General features: G+C 39.7%; 1 protein-coding gene across 1 annotated transcript in view; it reads right to left on the bottom strand.

Moving 5' to 3' along the window:
• Positions 1-624: 624 nt before the first annotated feature.
• Positions 625-22372, bottom strand: part of STK32B (serine/threonine kinase 32B) — a 171638-nt gene continuing 149890 nt past the window's right edge. Inside the window, exons 11-12 of the mRNA XM_054203020.1 lie at positions 22102-22166; positions 625-1025 (exon numbers count right to left, since the gene is read on the bottom strand). Coding sequence (XP_054058995.1) covers positions 887-1025; positions 22102-22166 — 204 coding nt within the window. The 3' untranslated portion in view covers positions 625-886. The remainder of the gene's footprint in view (positions 1026-22101; positions 22167-22372) is intronic.

The following is a 22372-nucleotide window of genomic DNA, read 5'->3' as shown; positions in this document are numbered from 1 at the left end:
TTTCTATTCAAGATGGTTCTCATCCAGAACAGATCCATGAAAACAGAGACACATGTAACTTCTTCACATTTTATGACATCTAACTATGGATCTGAACAAAGTCTGGATGTTTGTAGCTCTCCTTACTGAGCTGCTTTTCAACTCTGGCTCAGTCAGCCTATTGTTACAAATAAAAAAAGTCTTTCTTTGTCGTGGTTATCACACACTACTAACGTGCCTGATCCTGCATCCACTAAAGTCACTAGCAAAACTTTGACTTGGCCAGGGTCACATCTTTTATTACAAAGCAGAATGCATGAAGTTAAAGAACAATGTGAATACATTCACGCTGCAACTTTTCCAACGAGCTTCAGGTATTTAAATGAAATTGTTCAGTGTTTGGCCTATTTGACACTACATTCACGTATTTACATCATATACATCTGTTATAAACTCAACAGCAGGGTGTCCAGCAGTTTCACAAAATTCCAAACAGGACAATTTTAATTAATGGAGACAGAGAGGGTAAAGTAAAGCCTTCAAGATAAAGCTGGCCTCAATACAACTTTGTCTCTTGCAAGTAGCCAGAAACGTGGCAATCTTTGAGAGGCTGCGTAATGAATAGTTTCAAGTTTTCTTCCAGGATTTTGAAAAGGAAAGTCACACTTACTTATAAAACTGTATTGTGTTGCGGATGGTCATTTTTCCAGTGGCAGAGTAAAAAGAAGAGCAAGGTCCTACGTGGAAAGTATCAGCCGGTGTGCTCTGTGGGTTTTGTCCTTGGCTGGGGATCCTGCTTTTGGAGGAGTCAGATGTCCCGGGATCCGAGAGATGACAGAGAAGGCATGAGCAGAGAGCACCTTTCCTCCCCCTGCCAGGGTGGCAGCGTGTGCGGGGCCGTGGCTCACTAGCTGCTGCAGCCTCTTGTGCAGCCGTGTCCCAGTAAATTGTTGTTACGTCCATCCTGGAGTTTCTCATGGCTCTGAAGGGATGCTCTGCTGTCCATGCTGGAAGTCTGTCCACTTTGATCCTGCTGCCTTCTTAATCTGCCAAAGGTTAAAAACATTGATGTAGCTATCATGTGCAGACAACTGTACCGGAATGACAGCCGTGGCCCAGCCTGTGGATAGCCACGTGCACCTGCGTATAAAAACAGATCCCTGCACCATTCGATCTCTGTTAACTCCTTGAGCCGCCATGTCTTCTAAATGCCAGTGATTGCTTCCTCGTAAGTATGTGCAGCTGGGTTTTGGTCAAACACTGCTCCCATTAAAGCCTATCATAAATAGTCAGCAGAAGAGAATGCTTTCTCTGGCTTTAGCACCTCTGCTCAGACCGTAACTTGACAAAACCTCCAGGTAGCTCAAGGCTGATGGGAGTTGTTGACTGGACACGCAACAGCAGTAAAGCAGCTGCTCCCCTCTGCTCTCCTACAAAACTATCAGTAACCTCCATCAGTACAAGAGAAAAAAACATGAGCTGAAAGTATATTCAGTATTTCTCTTGTTACTACTTCATATGTTGTCAGACCCTCCGAGGTGGTTTCAAAGAAAAAAACCACCACCAACAAAATCCTACACCGTTTAGAGACTGCAAAGTCATCTTCTTTTAACGTCATTTTCCAGAGAACAGCAACAGCCCTAGTAGCACCTGCAGTCCCCACCAATCATTTTATCATCAAGCTTCTCACCATTTCTGCCCAACACCGGTATAAACTTCTGTGATTTTACTGTGATTCGGGTGATACTCAGTGTTTTCCTCCAGATACAGACACAGTGTAAGTACTTTCAAGAAGGCTGTAAAGACTCATGATGAAGCTATGAAGTAGAGACCGATTTTTTTTGCAAACATGAACAGCTGCTCTTTTTGGAGGAGTTTTTCTCTGACTGTTTTCTCAAAATGAGAAACAGCTGTTGATGTATTCTTGAAAAAGGCAGCAAGAGTTGGCACCAGAAACATTATGGAAGAACTCTTTGTTACAGTGATCATAAGTGATATGTATATGATATACTCCAAAAAAAATTTGCAAGTAACATTGAATATGTAGAAAATACTCAATAATGGAAAAGCATGCAAAAATGAAACGTAAAGGGACAGTTTAAAAGGGTAAAATACTTCCAGGTGGCATAAAGACTACAGAGACACCATACTGAAAACTCAGAAGAGAATGTGAAAGGACATGAAATATCTGTCATAGATAAAAAGAGGAAGAAAGGAGGCTATTTAAAGTAAAAATAATGAAAACACTGTTTTAACCAAATAGGTTAAATTTAGAAGAGCACAAACACTGGCACATTAAATAAAAAAACTTTAAGGCAGACTGAAAAAACAGACTAGAGGAACAAATTGCTAAAAGCATTTACCCTAATAGTAATTTTTTCAAGTGCACCAGAAATAAGACTACCAGTGTCTCTGCAGGCCAATGGAGGACTGAGATATTAGAGGAAAGCTCAATAAATATGAGTCCCTGTCTGAAAAGCCAATGAATTTTCTTCACCAACGTCCATGAGAAATGAGCTTAGGGACATTCCTTTCTTTATGAGAAATTTGTCCATCATCTCCAGTTAAGCCATCAGTCAAACAGCTTGAGAACCAGTCATTCAAATGAATGTTGACAAATCATCAAGACAGTGAATTTTCACCCAAGGGCTCTAAGAAAATTGAAATATATAATTTCTGCACAGCTGAATGGAGTATGTAACTTACTGTTGAAACTGTCTTGGCACCAAGGAATGGAAGACAGCAAATGTGATGGCTTTTTTTTTTTTTTTTTTTTTTTCTGGTAAGGGCTTCAAAAGAGATCCAGGGGACTACCATGAGAGTAATTGAATCAGACAAAGTCTTGAACTGTCTTAGGGTCTGAGCTACTGGCCCATATGAGACTAAGGTGTTTGTAGGCATCAACAGAAAAGGCTACAGCACTTGGAAACTCATCGTGCAAACTGTGGTTTGCAAATCTGTGCAAATGGCTAGATAGTGGAGTGAGACAAATTGTGGCCCTGTGGAGATCTGAGAAATCATTGCATTTGTCTAAGACGCGCAAGTGCTTTCACCCTGAATTCATTTAATATTTACTGGGTTCATAAAAAGCTGAAAAAGGCGGCATTTACTGTACTGCTAAAATTAATGGCGAAATACAAAGTCTCAATAACAGCATAAAGCAGGAAAACACCAATTATTTTTTTTTCAAGCCCCTCAGACTGGCACAAAGGCAGCATGTAAGGAGGACAGCAGGAAAGGAGAGAAATGAAGCCCATGCTGAGTTCAGAAGGTACCACTGACCAGCCTTGAACTTCTCACTCTTTACAGAGGTAGTTTCTATTGTTGATTTCCATTTATTTTCTTGTATCCTGTCCCTACTCCCCAGGTCTATTATTGAACCATAATTAGATTTTGGGGGTTTGGAAGTGCTGAAGAAATACATTGTTTTAGCAGTGCCTCATTGTATTCCCTTTTCAGACATTTTCTGTTTCCGTATCCAGATTCACTACCCATATTTGTCAAAATAAACAATAGGTTATTAACCTGATGATGTAGTAGAAATTTAGCTGTTATTTAAATGTTTAATAATTTGTCGATCACTTTATTCAGTGATTAAAATTGTGTTAAAGACTTCACTATAAGGCGCTGTAATGAGCATGCTAACACCTACTTACTACTGTGCCCTGGGGGCTGGGGAATTGGACTAAGAATGAGGAGATGCTGATCCTGTTTCTACCTCTGCCATCTTTTGGGCAAATTACAGCCCTTTTCTGTGCCTCAACTTCTCTCTTGACAAGTGGAAACAATGTAGGGAGGTGAAGCTAAAGGGGGAATTGTATTTGCACAGAAATCTCACATGGTTTGGAGCTAGTCATAAATCTGAGCTGGGTAAGTTGTGGCTAAGAAATAGAAACAACAACATCAAAGCCATGCCTGGAAACCGTGTGTTCTTATCAAACCCGTGCCTGGAGGAGATTTATTTTTAGATAAACTGGTGACAGAGCATGTATAGGCTCGTACTTGCGGCTCTCGATTGGGCAAAGGATGCAATGAGTGGGAATGTGCCAAGCAACATGGCACTTTGCTTGCAGTTGCGCATCAGATGCTGAGGCAGCTGCTGCCGAGAACGATGGCGGCTGAGAGCTTTGTGCCTCCAAGTACTGCTCTGTGCCTCGCAGGCCTGAATGAAAAGCGGAATTAGAGTCTGGTGCCTGTGGTGATTAAGAAAAGAAGGTAGCATATGTAATCAAGCAAAATGTAATTATGCTACATATGTAATTATGCGTATATGCACTATTGAATATATAAAAGTACAAAAGTGAAGAGAGCAGACTAGCCAAAAGCTAGCATGGAAAATATATAGTATACTGAAGCAAAAAAAGACTGCGACAACTATGGCAGGCCAGAGTGAAAATCACAAACAACTAATGAGATCCAGCAGCAAACTTGGGGACCACCAGGGAAGAGCTTGCAGCTCAGCTTTGTTCACTAGATGAACCAAAATATTGAAACTTTGTCTTTAGGCTGCTTAGTAGGATAAGTTCAATGAAAAAGGATAAAAAGTTGCAGATTCAACACCACTGTCAAATTTTCATATTTGCTAAGAGACTAAGGCCTCCTCCCAAACCACTGCAATTTCAGCAAAAATAAAATAAGGCAATTGGTCTGTATTTCAGTCTAGCTCCAAACTGCAAATAGGCTCAGGTCAAGACCTAAACAAATCTCACCAGAGCAGCTGTGTGTGAACAAGCAGTTTCTTCAGCTAAAATGTTAGGAGACTTGCGGAAGTGAAATTTATTCGTGCATTCTTGATTCCTTGGTGCCAGAGCTGGAGCACTTTTCCGTCAGATCTCCTCAGCTTTTCAAAAACATGGGTACCTTGACACGGTTCCTGTAATCATGGCAAAATAAATGCAGTCTGGGCCATTCTGTTTAAAAATGGCACTAGTGCAATAAATCATTTGTAGGAAACTGCTTTCCAGTGAATGACTTATCTTGCCTTCAAGCTGATGCAGCCACAGGCTGTGATAACTTGATAAAGGCTCAGGGAGAATGAATGGCTTGATGGGGACATAGTTGTGGATCTGAACCAGGTAGATGTTCCTTTTGCTGAGTGCTATTGACTGAGAATAAATGGTAAAATGGCCAGCTGCAGATGAAAAAAGTGAACAAGTGGTTCTAGTGGATAGTCATATGGGGAAAAAAAAAAAAACCTGCAGGGAAGAGAGGATGAAAATGAGTTTGAACTGTGTCTATCACATTTATTCTATGACAGTGCTGTACAAATACATAAGTGGCCTCAGAGGCAGTTGTGCTAGAAATTAAGAGTGGTTCTGCTGAACCAAAAAACAGATAAGCTGAGTTTTCCTTCCCTTCACCACCGATCCATGCAATACTGATAGTGTGTAACACTGAGCATTGAACAACCTCCTCCGCAGCGGCGAGGAAGAAAGAGGCTGTACCAGCCACAAAAATGCACCAAGAAAAGTAACAGCCTTCAGTCAAGTCTTGGGTTTCATCAGTATTTCTGGTAAAGAGAAAGTGTCTGTGTGAGGTGTGGAAAGGTTTTTAAGATTCTTATTATCTTGATACTCAGATATTATAGTAGAGTTCCTGCAGCATTGATTTCCAATGCTGGATCTTGAATCAGATATTTGTCAGTGGAAGGGCATTCAAAGGACAGGGAAAAATTGTTGGTCCAAAAAAACCTATAGCGATATAGACCAGTGTTGTCAGGTTTACAAAATGTAGCTGCTCTGTTTGAAAGCTGTACGAGGCTGTTACGCTGCCTGTCACTCTTGCCTGTTTGTTCTGGCCAGGCAAGACCTCGGCGCACGAAAACACCTTTGTGCAGCTGAGGTACCCACCAATGGGCCAGTGTGAAACTGAAGCCTCAGAAATGCGAGATGTTTCAAACAGTGGGCACACACTCGGCAACCATCAACAGAATTTCTACTGACAAAAAGAGAATTCAAACCAGGCAGAACTACCACTCTTCCGAGACTTCCACGCGTACCAGGTCCTACAAGACTCTTTTTTTATGGCAGAAAATTTGCAACTGAGTTTGCCAATGTTGCAAACCCGGTGGGTGGGGAGGAATGAAAATGGTCTGAGTGGGCAGTGAAATTTATTTTTCCATTTCTAGATTCAGCATTTTACCTTGGCCTATTGGTATTTCAAACACTTTGCTGGAGAAGAAGATATGCGTTTGCTTATGGTTTGGGGAAAAGGTGGGCATAATAAGACGAGCTTTAGAAACTGTAGTTTTATTACAGGAAAAATGTTCTGTTCATGAAAACTTTTACATCCCTTGAAAGAAGCTCTGAGGAGTAGATAAATCTGTGTAACATTTATCCCAGTTATTCTTCACAAGGAAAGGCATCTGAGGTCAGAACAGACCAGGCACGTCTATGCAAGCTTTTCAAACTCATGAATCCTGGGGGACAGCTTGCTAAATAGTTAGAAACCCACCTCAGTTCTATGATTTAGCAGCTACACATAAGTAATCCTGATGTCTTGTCCAGATGGCCTTGCTAGAAGGCTAATTATGAACATGTCTGAATCAGGAGAAAAAAATAACTGATCTGTCATGGGGAATGGCTGTGCTCAGAAAGGAACTATTGCAGCTACACGTCTCTGTGCATGTCACTGTGGTTTGTCTACTGGAGCACAGATACAGAAGTTACAAGGGGAATTTCAGAAAACCAACAAAGAGCCTTATGTCCAAATACCGTGTTTTTAGAAAATCAGTTGATAGACATGGTCTCTCTGAAAGATAGTATTCTCTCAAAATACTGCACTAAAACCTTTTCATTCTCAATAGAAAAGATGTTGCAATGAAATTTTGTAAAGGAGTTAGAAAAAGCCAGAAAGTGACAGACGTAGGCATAGTTTTATTACGTAGTGCTCATAGAAAATAGAAATGCGGAAGTTATGCCATATAACTAAAATTGCTGGAGATGCTGAAGTTGTAAAACTTCCAGACAAACTGAAAATAATTTTTACAGAGTATTATAATGCCATAAAGGTGGATTCTGTAAAGTATGACGAGCCCTACTGTAGCAATATTTCCCAGGGGTGCTTGCAGAGTTGGGAATACCCAGCATGTCTAGCCAAGACAGTGGTTAGTTGTAGATAGCCAACACTGGAGTGAGGCATCCTGGCACTGAGGGCAGGCAAGGCGTCAGTTTGGTGCCCACTGCTGTTGTCTACTATTTGACTTTAGTTTAACTTTTTGTTCAATGTGGTAGTGATGCATCAAAATTTTTATACAAACACAGGCAAAAAATTGCCTGGGTGAACAAATCAGACATGGTCAACATGACCGCTTCCTCAAGGTAGTGATGCTTTAACTCTTCCCACCCCACCACTGCCTGTCCCTGAACACAACTAATCTGTCTCGATGATAACTAAGCACTGTTTTACTAAGTGGTCCAGAATTTGCTTTCTAAAGAAATGGAGATGGTTAGTGGCTGGCTGTATCCCTCATCGGAACTAGATTCCCTGCTTGGTTACACACAAAACAAAGACAGAACTCTCAACCCAAACAATTTGATAAATTTGTGGTGCTCTAGAGCTCCACAAACTATATCCCCACCCATCTTCTTTATTTCCAGTCAAAACGTGTGAAAAGAAAGACTTAATGGGACTTTGGAGTCTAACTGTGGCAATAAGACTTGCGTATTTCCTCCTCGTGGAACAAGTACAAAGTATATCCCCGTGTTCCTCACATTTTGGAGTGGTTTTATGCAGCGAAACTTGTTCTGAGAAAGAACAGAAGGATTTGGACTGTGAAAGCTCGAAAGGACTCACACTGTCACCTCAAAGTCCAACATCACCCTTGGTATTGGTAACCTGGAGTGTGATAGAAAGTATAAACAGAAAGCTGCAGGGTAGCTTGCACTTTACATTTCTGCATAACCATCATGAGAAGCCATATATTTTGGTTTACCTCTCCGGCCTAAATAATGAGCGTTCAGTGGTAAGTAGGTGGTAGACAGGTGAAAGCTAACAGTGTTGGTCATGTCAGCTCGTTTTCGGGATCAGCTCACCTAGCAGCCCCAGAAAGACTCTGTTCCTTTGGTTTGACACTGAATAAGAATGTTCATGGCACCCACAGTCTCTCATGCTTTAGCCAGAAAAACAGTCGCTTCCCCAAGCTCACGCAAAGCTTTATCTTATGTAAAATCCCTTATTTAAACTTTATAGGAGCTCATACATATCACTAAAAGTGCATATACTACAAAATCAGGGCAATTTTTCGGCAGTAATATGTAGGTCCTGCAGTGTGCCCATGTCTTTTCAAAAATAATGGGTTATATGAATGTGCATCTTATACGCCACTTTTAAAACTTCCTCCATTGTTTTTCTGCCATCATTTTAACATCAATTGCAGGCAATGATTGTAGAAATATTGATAACTGAGCATGATTTCTGGGACAATAAGCAGCTTGGCTTGTCATCTGGCTGTCACTGTGGGGAATAAGAATTGAGTTTGATACACGGACAGTTAATAATTTTCTGCCTGCATTTTTAAAGGTTTCTCTTATAAATTGGTTCTTGCTGTGTTCTATTTTTGTAAAAATTGAAGAAGCAGGCAGTATTTTACAATTGTAAATGAATGTTACTCTTTCTCTTGTATCTCCATTATTCTGCTTACTAGTTCTCATCTGACAGGTTTTCAGTTCAACTACATTTTTTAGTGAAAAGGTAAAATAAAGAAGAAGAAAGAAGTGAGCAAAGCATCCCGATCAGGTTATTTTTAACTGAATAGGCATATTTGGGAAGAGTATTTTTACTTTTCAAAACAAAATAGCCACAAAATGTATCACAAAGGAGTGAAAATTCCTGCATTGATTGGCGTTCTTTTTTGAAAAGTTAACAAAAATAAGCCGATGAACTGATTGGAAGTTCAGGAAATTTGCTTATTTTACACTTCCATCCATAAAGAAGAGAACACTAACCTTTGCTCAGTGTAAATCTTAAGGAAACACGCTAATCAAAAAGAACAAATACAGTACTCCTGGATCGTCCACATCCTGTTGAGATCCCGTCTTGCCCTTTCATGCTCAGGTTTGCTTCCCAAGGAAAGCAGGGTGAGGAGTTGGCATATGATTAGGGCACATGAGCAGTCTCTGGCCAAATTCTGCGAAATTCCCCAATTTGAAGAGAAGTGCTTTGACTTCATAGCAACATATATCAGAACTAATTGATATACTAATCCTGTTTAAGATTAGGTTACCTGGTAAACTGAACATCTGCCAAACTATTCGTCCACTTCCCATTCCCCAGCGGTTCCCAGGAGGGCTCTCGTGTCAGGCAGCAAACAGAGTGCTGCATGGGAATGTAATTTCTGTATTTTAGGCATCGGGTACTTTCACACCAGAAGGTAAAATGGTGCAGGGATTGATGCCTGGAAGCTAAGTGGCACAGACTGGCACGCATCGTTATGGCTTAGCTCTCTCATCTTCAGACCAGAGTTGTTGTATTCCAGCTGCCTGTTAGGCAGCCTTTGGTCTATGTTAACCTCAAAAAAACAAAGGGAATTGCTTCAGAGAGCAATTTTGGCCTGGGAAAAATTGTGCCAGAGACCAAGCTAACAATGAGCAGCATGGAAGATTGTCGATATTCTGCCTTTAAAGAATAGGCAGAAAACAACAATGAAGGTGACAAGTGCAGAATAAGGGGGAAAAAAAGAAAGTGAAAATGGAAGAAGGAGAGTTAAACACATGAAAAACGAGGAAGGATTCAAAAGAATGCCAACTGTGGAGATTTAATTAATTAAACTAATTATATAGCTAATTAAAACTATCTCAAAAGACAGTTGCATATAGCTAATGTTCTTTTTTATTTAAAAACCCTCTACACCTAACAGAGGAGCAGTAACCATGGCAGAGTTAAATAGCTTGTGCACAGCTCTTTAGCTTGTGCACAGAGTGATGTCAGTAGTGTTTGCATGAAAACAGAAATAACTGAAAAGTGTATGAATTTTCTAAGTATTTTCAAGTAACCAAGGCAGGCACAAGCTTGCTCTGCAGCAGACGAGGCTTGGGGCAGCCCAGGGCAGTCTTTAGGACTGACTGGAGCAGACTCAACACTCATCACTCAGCAATGTCGGCGCCGAGTCACACAACTCCAAACTGAAAATTGGGGTCTGTAATCCCAGATAATTTCCGCCTGCTCCAGAGTCTGTGTTGAGAACCCACATGTGCAGAGCCATTTTAAAGGAAAGACAATGCTACTGTGTGTTTGTGTAGTAGTGGGTATGTATTTTGGGAGACCTGGGTCCAAGTAAGTCACCTCATCATATCACTAGCAAAAGTGGATGTTGTGAGTCTTCCTTGATAATGTTCTTCCTTGATAATGTTCATGCTTATAACTTGCTTTTTCTTGCCCGCATGGGTAGGTACATATGGCTCAAGTGCAGTTGCCCCACAAGTGGTGTTTGGTGCCGCACGAGATGCCCTTGATTGCCTGACGCTCAGAGAGAGCAGGCAGGGGCAAGAGCAGACCACAGCTGACCTCTGCCTGTTGGGCTGGCAGACAATCATTTAGTTTTGCAGAAATTAACAGAGACCACAACTGTGGGATGGATTTTATGCCAGCTAACTATAGACAGTGGAAAGATTAGTTCAGGCTCTCTCTATAGGATACATGGAGGCACTAACATAGAATAATTAGTTCCAGTGTAAGTAATCTAATATATGTGTCACAGATTAATCTTGGGAGATACAAGTCTCTCTTCAGTGTACTAAAGGAGCTTAAACTAAGTAAATTATTTTAAAATTTGTTGAAGGAATATAGTCCTGCTGCATCTCTAGAAAAATATACACCTTTCCCCTCTGAACCACAGATTCAAGTCCCCTCCTGTCTAGCAGCTGTATAAACTCACCACACACTGCACTGCTTAGCAGAGTCAATTTGCCTCTGGATTAGAGCTAATTTGCACCCACACTGTTCAGGCGTGCAGAAATTGAATAGTCCCATCAGCCTGGTACGTAGCACACGCCAATAAACACTGACAAGAGCTGGGTAATGAAGTCACCGAGGAGCACAGGGGTGCAATTGCCTGTTCATCCATGCAGTCGTGCCTATAGCGTATTCAGGCTCTGGGTCTGCCAGCAATGGCTTTTCTGCACGACTTGGGCTATATCTTGAAAAATACTTTGTCATCTAATTCCCATTTGTTCCAGAAACCTTTGAAAATCTTCCATGTGCCCTTTGGGGTAGGAGTTGTTCTGTGTCTAACCAATATTTACCTCAGTCTGTCTTTGACCCCAAACATGTACTCTTGGTAGTGACTCTTTCAATAGAAACAGTCATAAACTCAGGTCTGTTTTCCTAACGCGCTGTGACGTATGTGTTTTGATGGCTCAGTAGATTGCCATGTAATCATTCAAATACCTCTGGTTTAACTCCATTTAAATTTAAATGACTGAGGCACAGACTAAAAGTTATGCTTTATTACAGCTGAATATGGAAAGTAAAATTATGGAGGAAGTAGCCCCATGTAGCACAGATGTCTTCTTGTACCATTGACACTCATGACATTTACTCCCACCCTTTCCAAAAATCCTTGGGGAAATATGCTCGCACCATGGGTAATTGATTCAGGTTGATAGTTCCTATGGAGTAATTACGCTCAGTGAATGCCTGTGAATATAATTTTCTATCAACCAGCAATTTATAATCAAGCATAATGGGTTCAGGTGCACATACAGTGTGAGTGACATGTGAAATACTAGTATGTGGAAGTCAAGTGACAAATTTTACTGGATGCTGTAGCATGTTGACCTGCAATGTCTTGAAATCTCAGGTTTACCCTGGGAATTGATAAAGCAAAATAAGAGTGAAGAGATGAAGTAAATAAATGAAAACAGCAAATAATGCACAGGCATTTAAGAAAATTAAACTGAAACAACCAATTAACGCTAACATTAAAGCCATGTTCAGACTAGAAAAATAGGTGTCTTTTAGAAGTGGATTACTCTCTGTCCAAGACCAGGTGCATCGTAAAAAATACCTGTCTTGTTCAGCCACATTGTACAACATGAACTAGTTTTTCTAGTTTAGATACATCCGTAGATCCACACGTACAAGCAACAGGAAAGCAGCTATGAAATTTCCCAATCATTTATTGGACTTTGTGGGACCATAGGGAGAAAAATTTCTTTCTAGTTAGGCAGAATCCATATTTAAAACTACAGGCAATTGCCCATGAATAAGGATATTTCTCAGCAGTGTGGGCCAAATCTCATTCTCAAGAAAGACACTAATTTCCTAGCCTGCCTTTGGTGTGTACCCTGAGGGATGCAGGCTCACCCTTTTGCGAAGCCGTCAGCAGATAGATAGATTGCAGGAGTTGCTGTGAAATATTCTTGTCCTTTATTCTTCTGGTGCAAGTTTCAAGGTAAAATGATCCTTCGGGTCAAGTCCAAGGGGAGAAGGACAATTCTTGTCTGCATCTAGAGTTAGAGCTACTTCACTGGAACCATATTGTCAACCAGTACCATCTCCCCTGAGACCCTGGACCTCAGGGCAGGATGATTTTACAGAGGAGCTGGGGTGAAGAGGCCTGTTAACAGACAGCAGACCACAGCACAAGCATAATTTTGCTAACAGACTGAAAATTTAAGGACAAATATTAGCCTGGTGCCTGTGAAATGCCTGCTGCCTTTGCAGTGACTTTGGTGCAGGTGGCTGCAGCTCTGTGGCAGTGAACTGGTGTGCCAGATTGCCACAACAAAGCAGGACTGGATGAAAGGGCAGCCAGCCATCACCAAAACACAGCCATTTGATCCCATCTCGTTTCTTCTCTTTGCTTTTCTTGCTTCTCCCCTGAACGCTGAGAAGAGGATCCTGGTTCAGAGGTGAGCGGGGAAAATATTAGCTGTGACAACCCATTTGCGTAGCAGCATCGATTTCCTTAATGTGGCATCTCTAATTGAAACTGCAGCTCCATGGGGGCTGTACAGTCAATAATTTAAGAATTAAGGTATGTGGAAAGCCAGTCTAGCTCTGTCTGATTACTGGGACCTGACAATAGTTCTCAGACTGGAACAAGAGTCTGGGAGGAGGCTGGTTCAGCTCTACCTTTCTCCTATTCTCACAGCCACAGGCTTCGAGGAATCAGAGCCTGTGAGTTCCCAAGGAGCAACCGCAGCCTGCACTAACCTCTCTGCTGGCTCATCCCTCTCCACCTATTCCTCACACAGAATTTCTCTGACAAAGTCCAAAACTTAGATTCACAAGAAGTCTACTTAACCCTGCAGCGCTCTCATTCCCTGAAGGATGGACCCCCTGCCAATGGAGACCTAGCTGGTAGTTCACGTGTGATCGCACAGCGTAGTTCTCAGCCTTTAGTTAATCACCAATCCTCCTTACACAATGCAATGGGAAGGTGGGTGCCTGACACAGGGATCCATGGAAACCACTGTATTGAAGACCGAGCCGTCTAGGCTCGTCACTAAGGTGCACCCACAACAGGCGCATGTGGATGGGACACAGGGAAATTATCTCTAGATGGGTTTCACAACCCTGAGGGCTTCCCAGGGGCTGGGTGCCTGATGTCCCCTGAAATACAGCAAGGGACAATCTGAATCTTAACTAAATCTCTTACTGCCCTAAATATGCTTTATTTTCCCTATTTCCAAAAAGGAAATATATATATATATATGTACTTGCATATATACATACACAAATATATGTACATTTTACTGTGCAACCCTTGTGCTATTATGGAGACCTTATAAGCACTGAGAAAGCATAAAGGCACATACCAAGCCATTCCAACTAACACACATTCCAGCCTCTCATAGTGGTCCATTTCAGATACTAGTGGACGCTGTCAAAGAACAAGCCAAATGGAGACAAATGTCTGCTGTGACGTATCCTCCTCTCTTCTGACATTTCCAGACTCCCCAAACCGACGAGTGCATCGGAGGTCTCATGTCTTAGGGACCTTGATGGCTCTTTCTCCATGAATTTCTCTAATCCTTTTCTGAATCTTTTCGTATGCTTAGCATACAGGGCAGCACTTGGCCACATGCTGTATTGCACAGAAAAGTATGGTTTGTTTTCTTTTAAACCTGCAGCCCAACGCCTTTGTGACCTTGAGTTACCAGAAAAAGTGAATAATCATTGCTTAGTCATCTTCTCAATAAGTTTCATATTATTATTTAGCCTGTTTCTGTCTTTTCAGTTGCCACTTCTCTGAGTTTAAACTAGTTCAAGTCTATGAAATCCTTCAACATGAGCTATGCCACACCTCTGCTCGATCCTGTTTTTCTTTTTTTTGTAACCGTTCAAAGTGTTCGGTATCTTTTTTGAGATAAGGAAGCAGAACTGTAGACAGAATGGAAGATGCGGGTGTATATATATGTACATATATCTATATACACACAATGATATCCTGATTTCATTTCTTTATAGCTTCCTTTGCAATTTTGAGCGTATTAACACCGTTTAGTTGTCCACTAAGCATCATGCTATCCACAGTCTTTTCAAAATCTCTCTCCTTTGTAACTGAAGTGAATCTAGAGTCTATTGTCCTAAAGGTAAAGTTTAGATTATTTTATTGCTAACATATTTACATTTATCAGTACTGAATTTCAGCTGCCATTTTTTATTACCTTGCAACTCAAAACCATGACTATGATTATCTACTGTAGCTCTTTGCAGTCAGATTTAGTTTTGACTGCTCTGGTATCAGAAGCGGACTTCGTCACCTCACCATTCACCTCCTTTTCCGGCTCCTGTATGAATATATTCAACAGGTGCACAAGGTGCCATAATGACTGGCAATAATCATGTTACATCGTTACTGGCTTGTTTCTGCATTGCTTCAGCAACTGGCCCCAAAATGCTTTCCTAAAACAGGATGAGGAGTTCAGTCTTCATGACTCATTCTTAATTTATGGAGACTTGTAACAAGTGAGAATTTATGCTAGTTTAGGCCATGAAGAGAGATGAATAGAAATCATGAAGGTAATCCTTTATGGACACTGAACAGTCACGACCTGTTATGCAGCCTGCATTTATCATAGATACGATTTGTCCCATGTAACCTATTAAAAATAGATATATAGATATATATATTATATGGTGGTCAGAATCATACAGTTATGGTTCCTCTCGAAAGTCTGAGATGTGCAAGTTAAGATTTTTGTTTTCTCTGCCTGTGAACTGACTTTTGATTAGTCTTTATGAGATGTATTTGTGTTAAATTTTCTGTAAATGGAAAAGAGTTGCAGTGTTGAGGATCTGCATCTGTTATCCCGGTCCTTCCACGACCATATTTCCGCACAGAGAATGCTCTGATACATGCATTCCCACACAAACTTTCATTCCCAAAGTTGGATGTCCATTTGGTGAAGTGTAGCCACTGCGATGATATGGTTACTTTCTTGGGAAAACTTTCACCATGTTTCCTGGAAGGCTTTGAAAATGAGGTTCCAGATACTCATTAGCTTTTTTTTTTTTTTTTTTTTTAATTTTCCCCCATGAAACTGTGAAGGGAACATATTATTGAAACAATGGCTTTTTTATGACGGCTATTCTCTCAAAAAGTGAATGTGAAGGTATGCCTACAGAAAAATAACCAGCTTGGACCTGCTATGCTCAAATCTTTAGGCAGCTTGGCCTAAAGAAGACCTAAGAAGAGGGTCACATTTGACCTGGTAATTCTAAGCCAGTAATAATGAGCAGGAATCAAAGGCAAAAGTGAAAGGGCTTGTGTGACCAAGTAGCAGTTATTAGTGCCCAAAACCAAGCTAGGTTCAATCGTGTTCAGAAAGGCATCTTTCTAATTAGGTGAGATTTCAGGAGCAATCTCCAAAACCAGACATACCCATTACAAAAGGGACAAGAGAGAGATGAGTGAAGAGCAGCGCAACCACTTGAAATTCTCAGAAAGAGATGGATTTAAACTGAATTAAGGTCAGCAGAAGTGGCAAGAAAAGAAACGTTGTGCTGTAGCCTCATCCAAAAAGCATTCAGATATTATGGAGATTATGATAATATAAATATCTCTGGAGACACTAAGTGACATAAAATACCTATTAAGAAAAGTGCATTCATTGAGGTATACTGCAAATCATTATGAATATTCAATTCCAATCAAAATGAAATGAAAGAGAGCACTCAGGGACTCTGGATTTAAATCTGAAAAGACAATTGAAAGGAAAGTAAAGCAACTACAAAGAAAGAGATAATAAATTAGAGCTTATAAAAAAATGCAGAGAATATTAAGTAATCTTTTCACTTATGATATGGAAAAATCAGACAACATGATTTTAAGCATCTTAATATGCTTAAAATACGCTCCTTCAACTTTTGCTCTTTATTCCAGGAACAGAGAGGTGTCTGTTCACCTAGAGCTGTGTACTATCTTTTAGGAAAGAACTAGGTATGGCCAAACAGTAGGAATTACAGTAGGAAAAGAGAGGGAGATGTGCAGCATCCATCTGACTGCTTCAATTTGTGGAAGAATTTTTAGTGTGATTGCATTGAACCAATACTGAGAAGAGAAATAAGGTGTACCAGTAGCTTAGGAAGGGGGCAAGCCCATTCAGATCAGTGGGGAATAGACAGCTGAATATCACTGCAATGTTATTGCAGGATATTAGCATTAAATAAAAAAACCTCCAACTTCAAAGTCATTTGTAAGTTTTTTAAAGTTGCCACTAGCATTGATAAAAATATGGAAATTTTGTTCATCCCTCCATCCCATTTATTACACTAACTCTGCAGAATTCTAACCCTTTTTCACATAGACGGTATATATGAAATACATATTCTGCTCAGTAAAATGTGGTTATATGATTTTGCTTTCATTAGCAGACTGATAATTTTGATGGCAAGTTTCTGAGGCGTCTAACTGAAGGATTGTTCTGGCTGAGGAGCAGATATTTCCTGTGGTTTCTCCTCTGTTCTTTGTTTGCTCACCTCTTTAATCTTAAAGAGGAAGAGGCTCAGGAGCCGTAAAGGATGAGAAATGTGATTCCACTACAAGCAAATATTGAATCTTATTTCTTCATTTTTGGCTATTTCAGGGTTTGGACATTCATGAGCAGATGTAGATGTACATGAAGATTTGCTTAGTGATAACAGCACAAAAATAGCAAAATAATCTGTGCTCAGCTTTTTAATAAAGCTATGAATGAACAGTGTGACTTTATCTTTACAATCTTTCTTTCCCTGACAAAGAAATTGAAAATATAGCCTACAACTTCTAAATAAGAGCAACATCTCAAAAAATTTCTGGCAAGTCTATAGGAATACACATTCAGATACTGCAGAACATTTGGTGCTGCTTTTCTAGATATAATAAAATATCTATCCATAGAAATAGATTAAAAAAAAAAAACAGAAAAAAAAATAATTTGTCAGCAAAAGGAGCCAAACAACTCCCTGAAAACAAGCTCAGATCATATTCTTCGCCTAAGACCCAGTACATGGACCATTTTTAGATCACAGTTTATTTAGTTTATGTGTTCAAAACTAAGTAAGAGATATCACTGACACTCTTAAGAAGAACAGAAAACATTTCCTGCACCACATTCAAACTTGGATTGTAAAAGGATTTTCCTATTTTATCGTACTTTGGATCAGGACCTGGGTACCCCTCTCTTAAAGATACTGCAAGATAACATTGATGTGGACAGATGACATACACTTGTGTCATGTCAGAAGACACACATGTATTTTAATTTGTATCTCACACCCAGTGAAATATCTAGTTAAATGAGAATAAAGCCTTCCACCTAGAGACACTTCAGCCACCCTGGTATCTGAAGCACTGGCGAAAAATCAAGATAAAAATCTGGTCACAGTGTAAGGGATTTCATTCTGGATGCTTCATGTGGTCCTGCATAAATGAAGATGAAAGTATAAAGCTGTCTCTTCGGAACAGCTTAGCCATTTTACATGGAATAGAAAGTATTTTCAACCCATGAAAGTTGCACCTCCCTAAAGCTGCTCCTGGTCTGCTGTTCCATTATTTGGAGTTGTATATCAACGTCCCAAGAGGAAATGACATTGGGTGTGGAGGACAAACATGGCCCAGCTTCAATTTTCCTTTTATTAGAAGAAATGTTGTATCATAGGAACCACTGTTAACTCGTATCACAGAAATATTTCGGAACATTCAGTGTCCATTTCGCAGACATGAAAGCAGTATACCTTTCAGATTTCACAAATTTCCCAGACTGTTTTATAGCACTAAGAGCAATGAGGACATGCCTAGCTAAACTGAAATACGGAACTACACCTGGACTTCTCTTCTGTAACTTTTTGTTAGCCCTTTTTAGCAGACAGGACAGTCTTTTGCATTAATACAAATCTTAGGAAAATGGAAAATGGTTTTGTTTCATCGTCTGCAAACTTCTTTGTTTGATGGAGTTGTTTTCTGGCTTTTTATACAGAGAAACTGGGCATACTTGGTCTTCCCTCCATTCCTCCTCATCTCCCCAGTGAATTCTCAATAGTATCAACACAAGACCTCAGGGGAGGTTTAGATTGGATATTAGGAAACATTTTTTCACTGAAAGGGTTATTAAACATTGGAATAGGCTGCCCAGGGAGGTGGTGGATTCACCATCCCTGGAGGTGTTTAAAAAAAGGGTAGATGGGGCACTTAGGGACATGGTTTAGAAGTGGCTTTTGTCAGGGTAGGTTAAAGGTTGGACTTGATGATCTTAAAGGTCCCTTCCAACCTCAGCAATTCTATGATTCTATGATTCTAAGACGCTGTGCAAACAGGAGTGTGTAAGTAAAGATATACAAATCTAACTTTTGTTACCCACTGCAAATAATCATTGACATCACACTTCTTTGTCCAGGAAGCCCTGTACAGTTAAATCCAATATATAAAGAGAACAGCTAATATCATGGCTCCAAGTCCTCCTTTCCTAATTCCTATTTTAACAAAATACATTTGCTCTATCATTCTGCAGTGTAAGTTTGTGCTCTCTGACTGTATACTATATCCTATTTCTTTCTAATTCTTCAAATATTTCATCCTATCTCATAACTGTTCAAATCATAGATATCAGCTACATAGGTAAAGTATAGTCCAACCAAATAAATTACATTCAAGGGCAACGGAAGGCTTGCTGAGAAGATATGTTGCCTGAATGCTACTGGTAAAGCCATCTGGAAAAACATCAGCCTTTTTAACTGAGCCTACTCATTCGGAAGCGTGGCTTAGCTAAAATGGACTCTGTCTTCCTCATGCTTCCTCATCTTGCTTAAAACATTCCTATAAATACCAGGGTCCAATTACTTATCTGCAGAAAGCAATAGAAAAGTGAAAATGTGCACATTCTGTCTTTGCCAGCGTTAACTTACACTATTAAGTTATTTCATGCAGTCTCTTGAATTATTTTTTAATTCATTTCAGCCTAGTAAGCCTTTTCTCTACCCCCTCCCAGCCCCATCCGTTAACTGCAGTTTAAGAGTTCCTGACAGTCTCCCAAGCTTCTTGGAAAGAAAATAAATACAGTGTATTTCAAGATTTGCAGTATCTGTTGCAGGATGAAAGATATATAGTGAGAGAGAGACACAGCCTGGGAGTACCAGCAAGACATTCAATAAAAACAGATTCTGCTTTTCGTAGCAGATGTTTTACAAGTATTGGATGGCAAGATGTTGTGGAACTGGGATGGTTAATACCACACCACCTACACATCACTATGTCAATTTAGGCTGCTCAATTAAAAACATCTGATTTTTTTCCTAGAATCCTTTTAGTTTGCAGATTCTCATCTTTTCCCTTGAAAGATGGGCTAAATTTTTTGATTCATACTTTCTTAGGATTTATGTAGTGTTCTGTGCCACTGAAATAAACTGAGCAGAAGGCTTAAATCACAATAAAATGTAGCTTTTTGTAGCTGAATAAAACAAATATCTAAGGAAGTATGCAGATATTTTCAAACAGCTAGACTACAGAAGCAATTCTGACTACATAGAGGAACACGGAGGAATATCTAAACATCTAGCTGTATTAATCTGACACTGATTTGAAGCCCTGCTTGGGGTTGACACCTCACCTAATGATACGGTCACAAATTATTGGATATAGTGTTTGTAGGAACAGTTCATGTCTTTCAGCATCTGCAGCTCTTCCTAAGAGCTTGATTGGCCACATGGCTTTGGAAGTCCATGTAAGTACACCCTCAGCCTGAGGGCATAGAAAGGTCTAAGGAAACACACCATGTGTAGTTTGTGTATAGCGTGTAGCCGCTTCTCTCCAGTATGAGGACACCCGAGTCTGACATTGTTCTTCTTTTGTTTCCATTAACTTGAATTCACTTTGCACTTCTAAATTTGACCTCTGGTTCCCCCCTTATCAACATTTTTGTCTTTGAAAAGCATTACAGAGGTCTCTCCATGTCCTTCTTCAGCTTTAATACAATTTAAACGAGAAATGGCTTAAGACAATGCAGGATCTGTTGTAAGTCTATACTAAATATTTTTCCTTTACCTTGTCAAAGCCAATCAAACAATGCCCGAAACACATGCTGCTCTGAATGAAGTGCATGTGTTTTATTTGTACTCCATTTAAACTTCTCATTTATCTCTCAACAGCCTCTCAGAGTCCTTTATAGCTTGTCATGTTACTGGGGTTGTTCAATATGAAAAAAAATGAAAAAAAAAAATTCCCGTGCGCTGCTAAAAAAGATTTAAGAATAACACAGTAAAATAATGTCACAAGAAATTGCCAATGCTACTGAACACACACAATGAGATTCTGGAAGTGTTTTAACAAAATATGGTATTTTATTTTATCTTTCAAAAATTGCTGTATATTGGGTTTCCTTGATATATGATTCTGGAGTAGGTGAGGGGGTCATATCTGGACATAAACTAGTTGTATGAACAACTTCTTGAAAATACATTAAATTGATTTATCAATGTAATATTTTTTTCTAAGCTTGTTATTACAATATTAATCATTTTGATTTTTATAGGTTAATAAAACTCCTACAAAGTTCAGTTCACTGATACCAGAACTGATTCAGGTAAGTCCACTTATCTTCTGGAGACCTTTTATGCACTGTCTTGGTCTGTCTTTCCTTGTTTATGGCTCTTACATAAACGTATAGCCCTCTTCTGCTAGAGATCATGCAAAAGGACATGAAGAATCTGTAGGACCTTTCTTTTCTTTGTAAGTCCTTGCCGTAGTTTCTGTGAGCAGTCAGTATTGGGCATAGACAAGTCCCACAGATTCCAACAGGACAATGGGGCTATCCATCACGTAATTTCCTTCATGACATCGTGTCAATTGTGCAAAGTTGTCAATTCCTTTGCCAGTTTTAATTACAGAAGACAGTAATTACCTGCATTGTAAGCATTAAGTAAGATAGTCACAACTTTTTAATTAATTTCTAACATTTCACAACAACATTAGAAAGGCTTGCAGATATAATTACGTCAAATAAACCCACTGAATATACTTGGATGAAATGCAATAATTTGACCAAAGATACAAACAACTCCCCTGTCATGAGCTATATCCATTAATACAAAGAGGTCCACAGTGGCTGCAACTCAAAACAGTAAACTATGTGAAATTCAGTGTATTAATTGGACCAGGAAGATTCCTTGGGATTCAGACACATTTCTACGGATTCTGGCTGATGCTTAGACTATAAAGCACTTGCTTCATGCCTGATACAGTTTTACTATTTAGCTGTGTTGAAATAACTAATGTTGAAATTAACTTTTCAATGGTGGTGAAGTATGAATAGAGTTTCCAAGTCAAAATACTGCAGTTCATATCATTAAAATGTCATGAGTTATCACTTCCTTTGGTTTTATTCGATTTGTGAAAAAGCAGCCCCTTGTACTGTATTCCTTTTGCTTATTTGCTAACAGTTTCTCTGGAGAGTTTCAGTGACATTTACCTTATCTCTCCAACATACTTTCACCAGAAGCACTTTTGCTTGCTTTCAGAGATGGAAGAACTACAAAACCACCACACCAGAGACTATAAGAGGAAGAAATCAATGGAAATCCAGCCTTTTAGCCCCTGCTGCTGTGATCATCAATCACTTTTCCTTACACTGGGAGGAAAAAAAAAATTGTTCTCAAATTAATTTCACTAGTGAATGCTAAACAGGCATTAAGAAATGCACTTACTTCTCTCTGTTGAATATGATGAATTCTTTCCTAACGGTTTCCAAGCACTGCTGCAGGTGTACGTTCTTTAAAAAACAGCATGAATAGGTTGATTAAAAAAGACAGAAAATCATAGACAAAAATCACAACAACAGAAACGACACTGAACAAACAGCTTATGAATGAACACTATCAAAAGGCATTTTGAAGACTCTTCAAAAGTGGGCAGTGATAGCACAATCAATCCTTCTTTCTTTTGGAAGAAGTTCCCCACAAAGAATTCCTGAGGATT

The sequence above is a fragment of the Rissa tridactyla genome, chromosome 5, assembly GCF_028500815.1.
Source record: "Rissa tridactyla isolate bRisTri1 chromosome 5, bRisTri1.patW.cur.20221130, whole genome shotgun sequence".
In the NCBI taxonomy this organism is placed as follows: Eukaryota; Metazoa; Chordata; class Aves; order Charadriiformes; family Laridae; genus Rissa; species Rissa tridactyla.
Note: the sequence above shows the minus strand (reverse complement) of the source record. Positions and strands in the feature narration are given on the sequence as shown.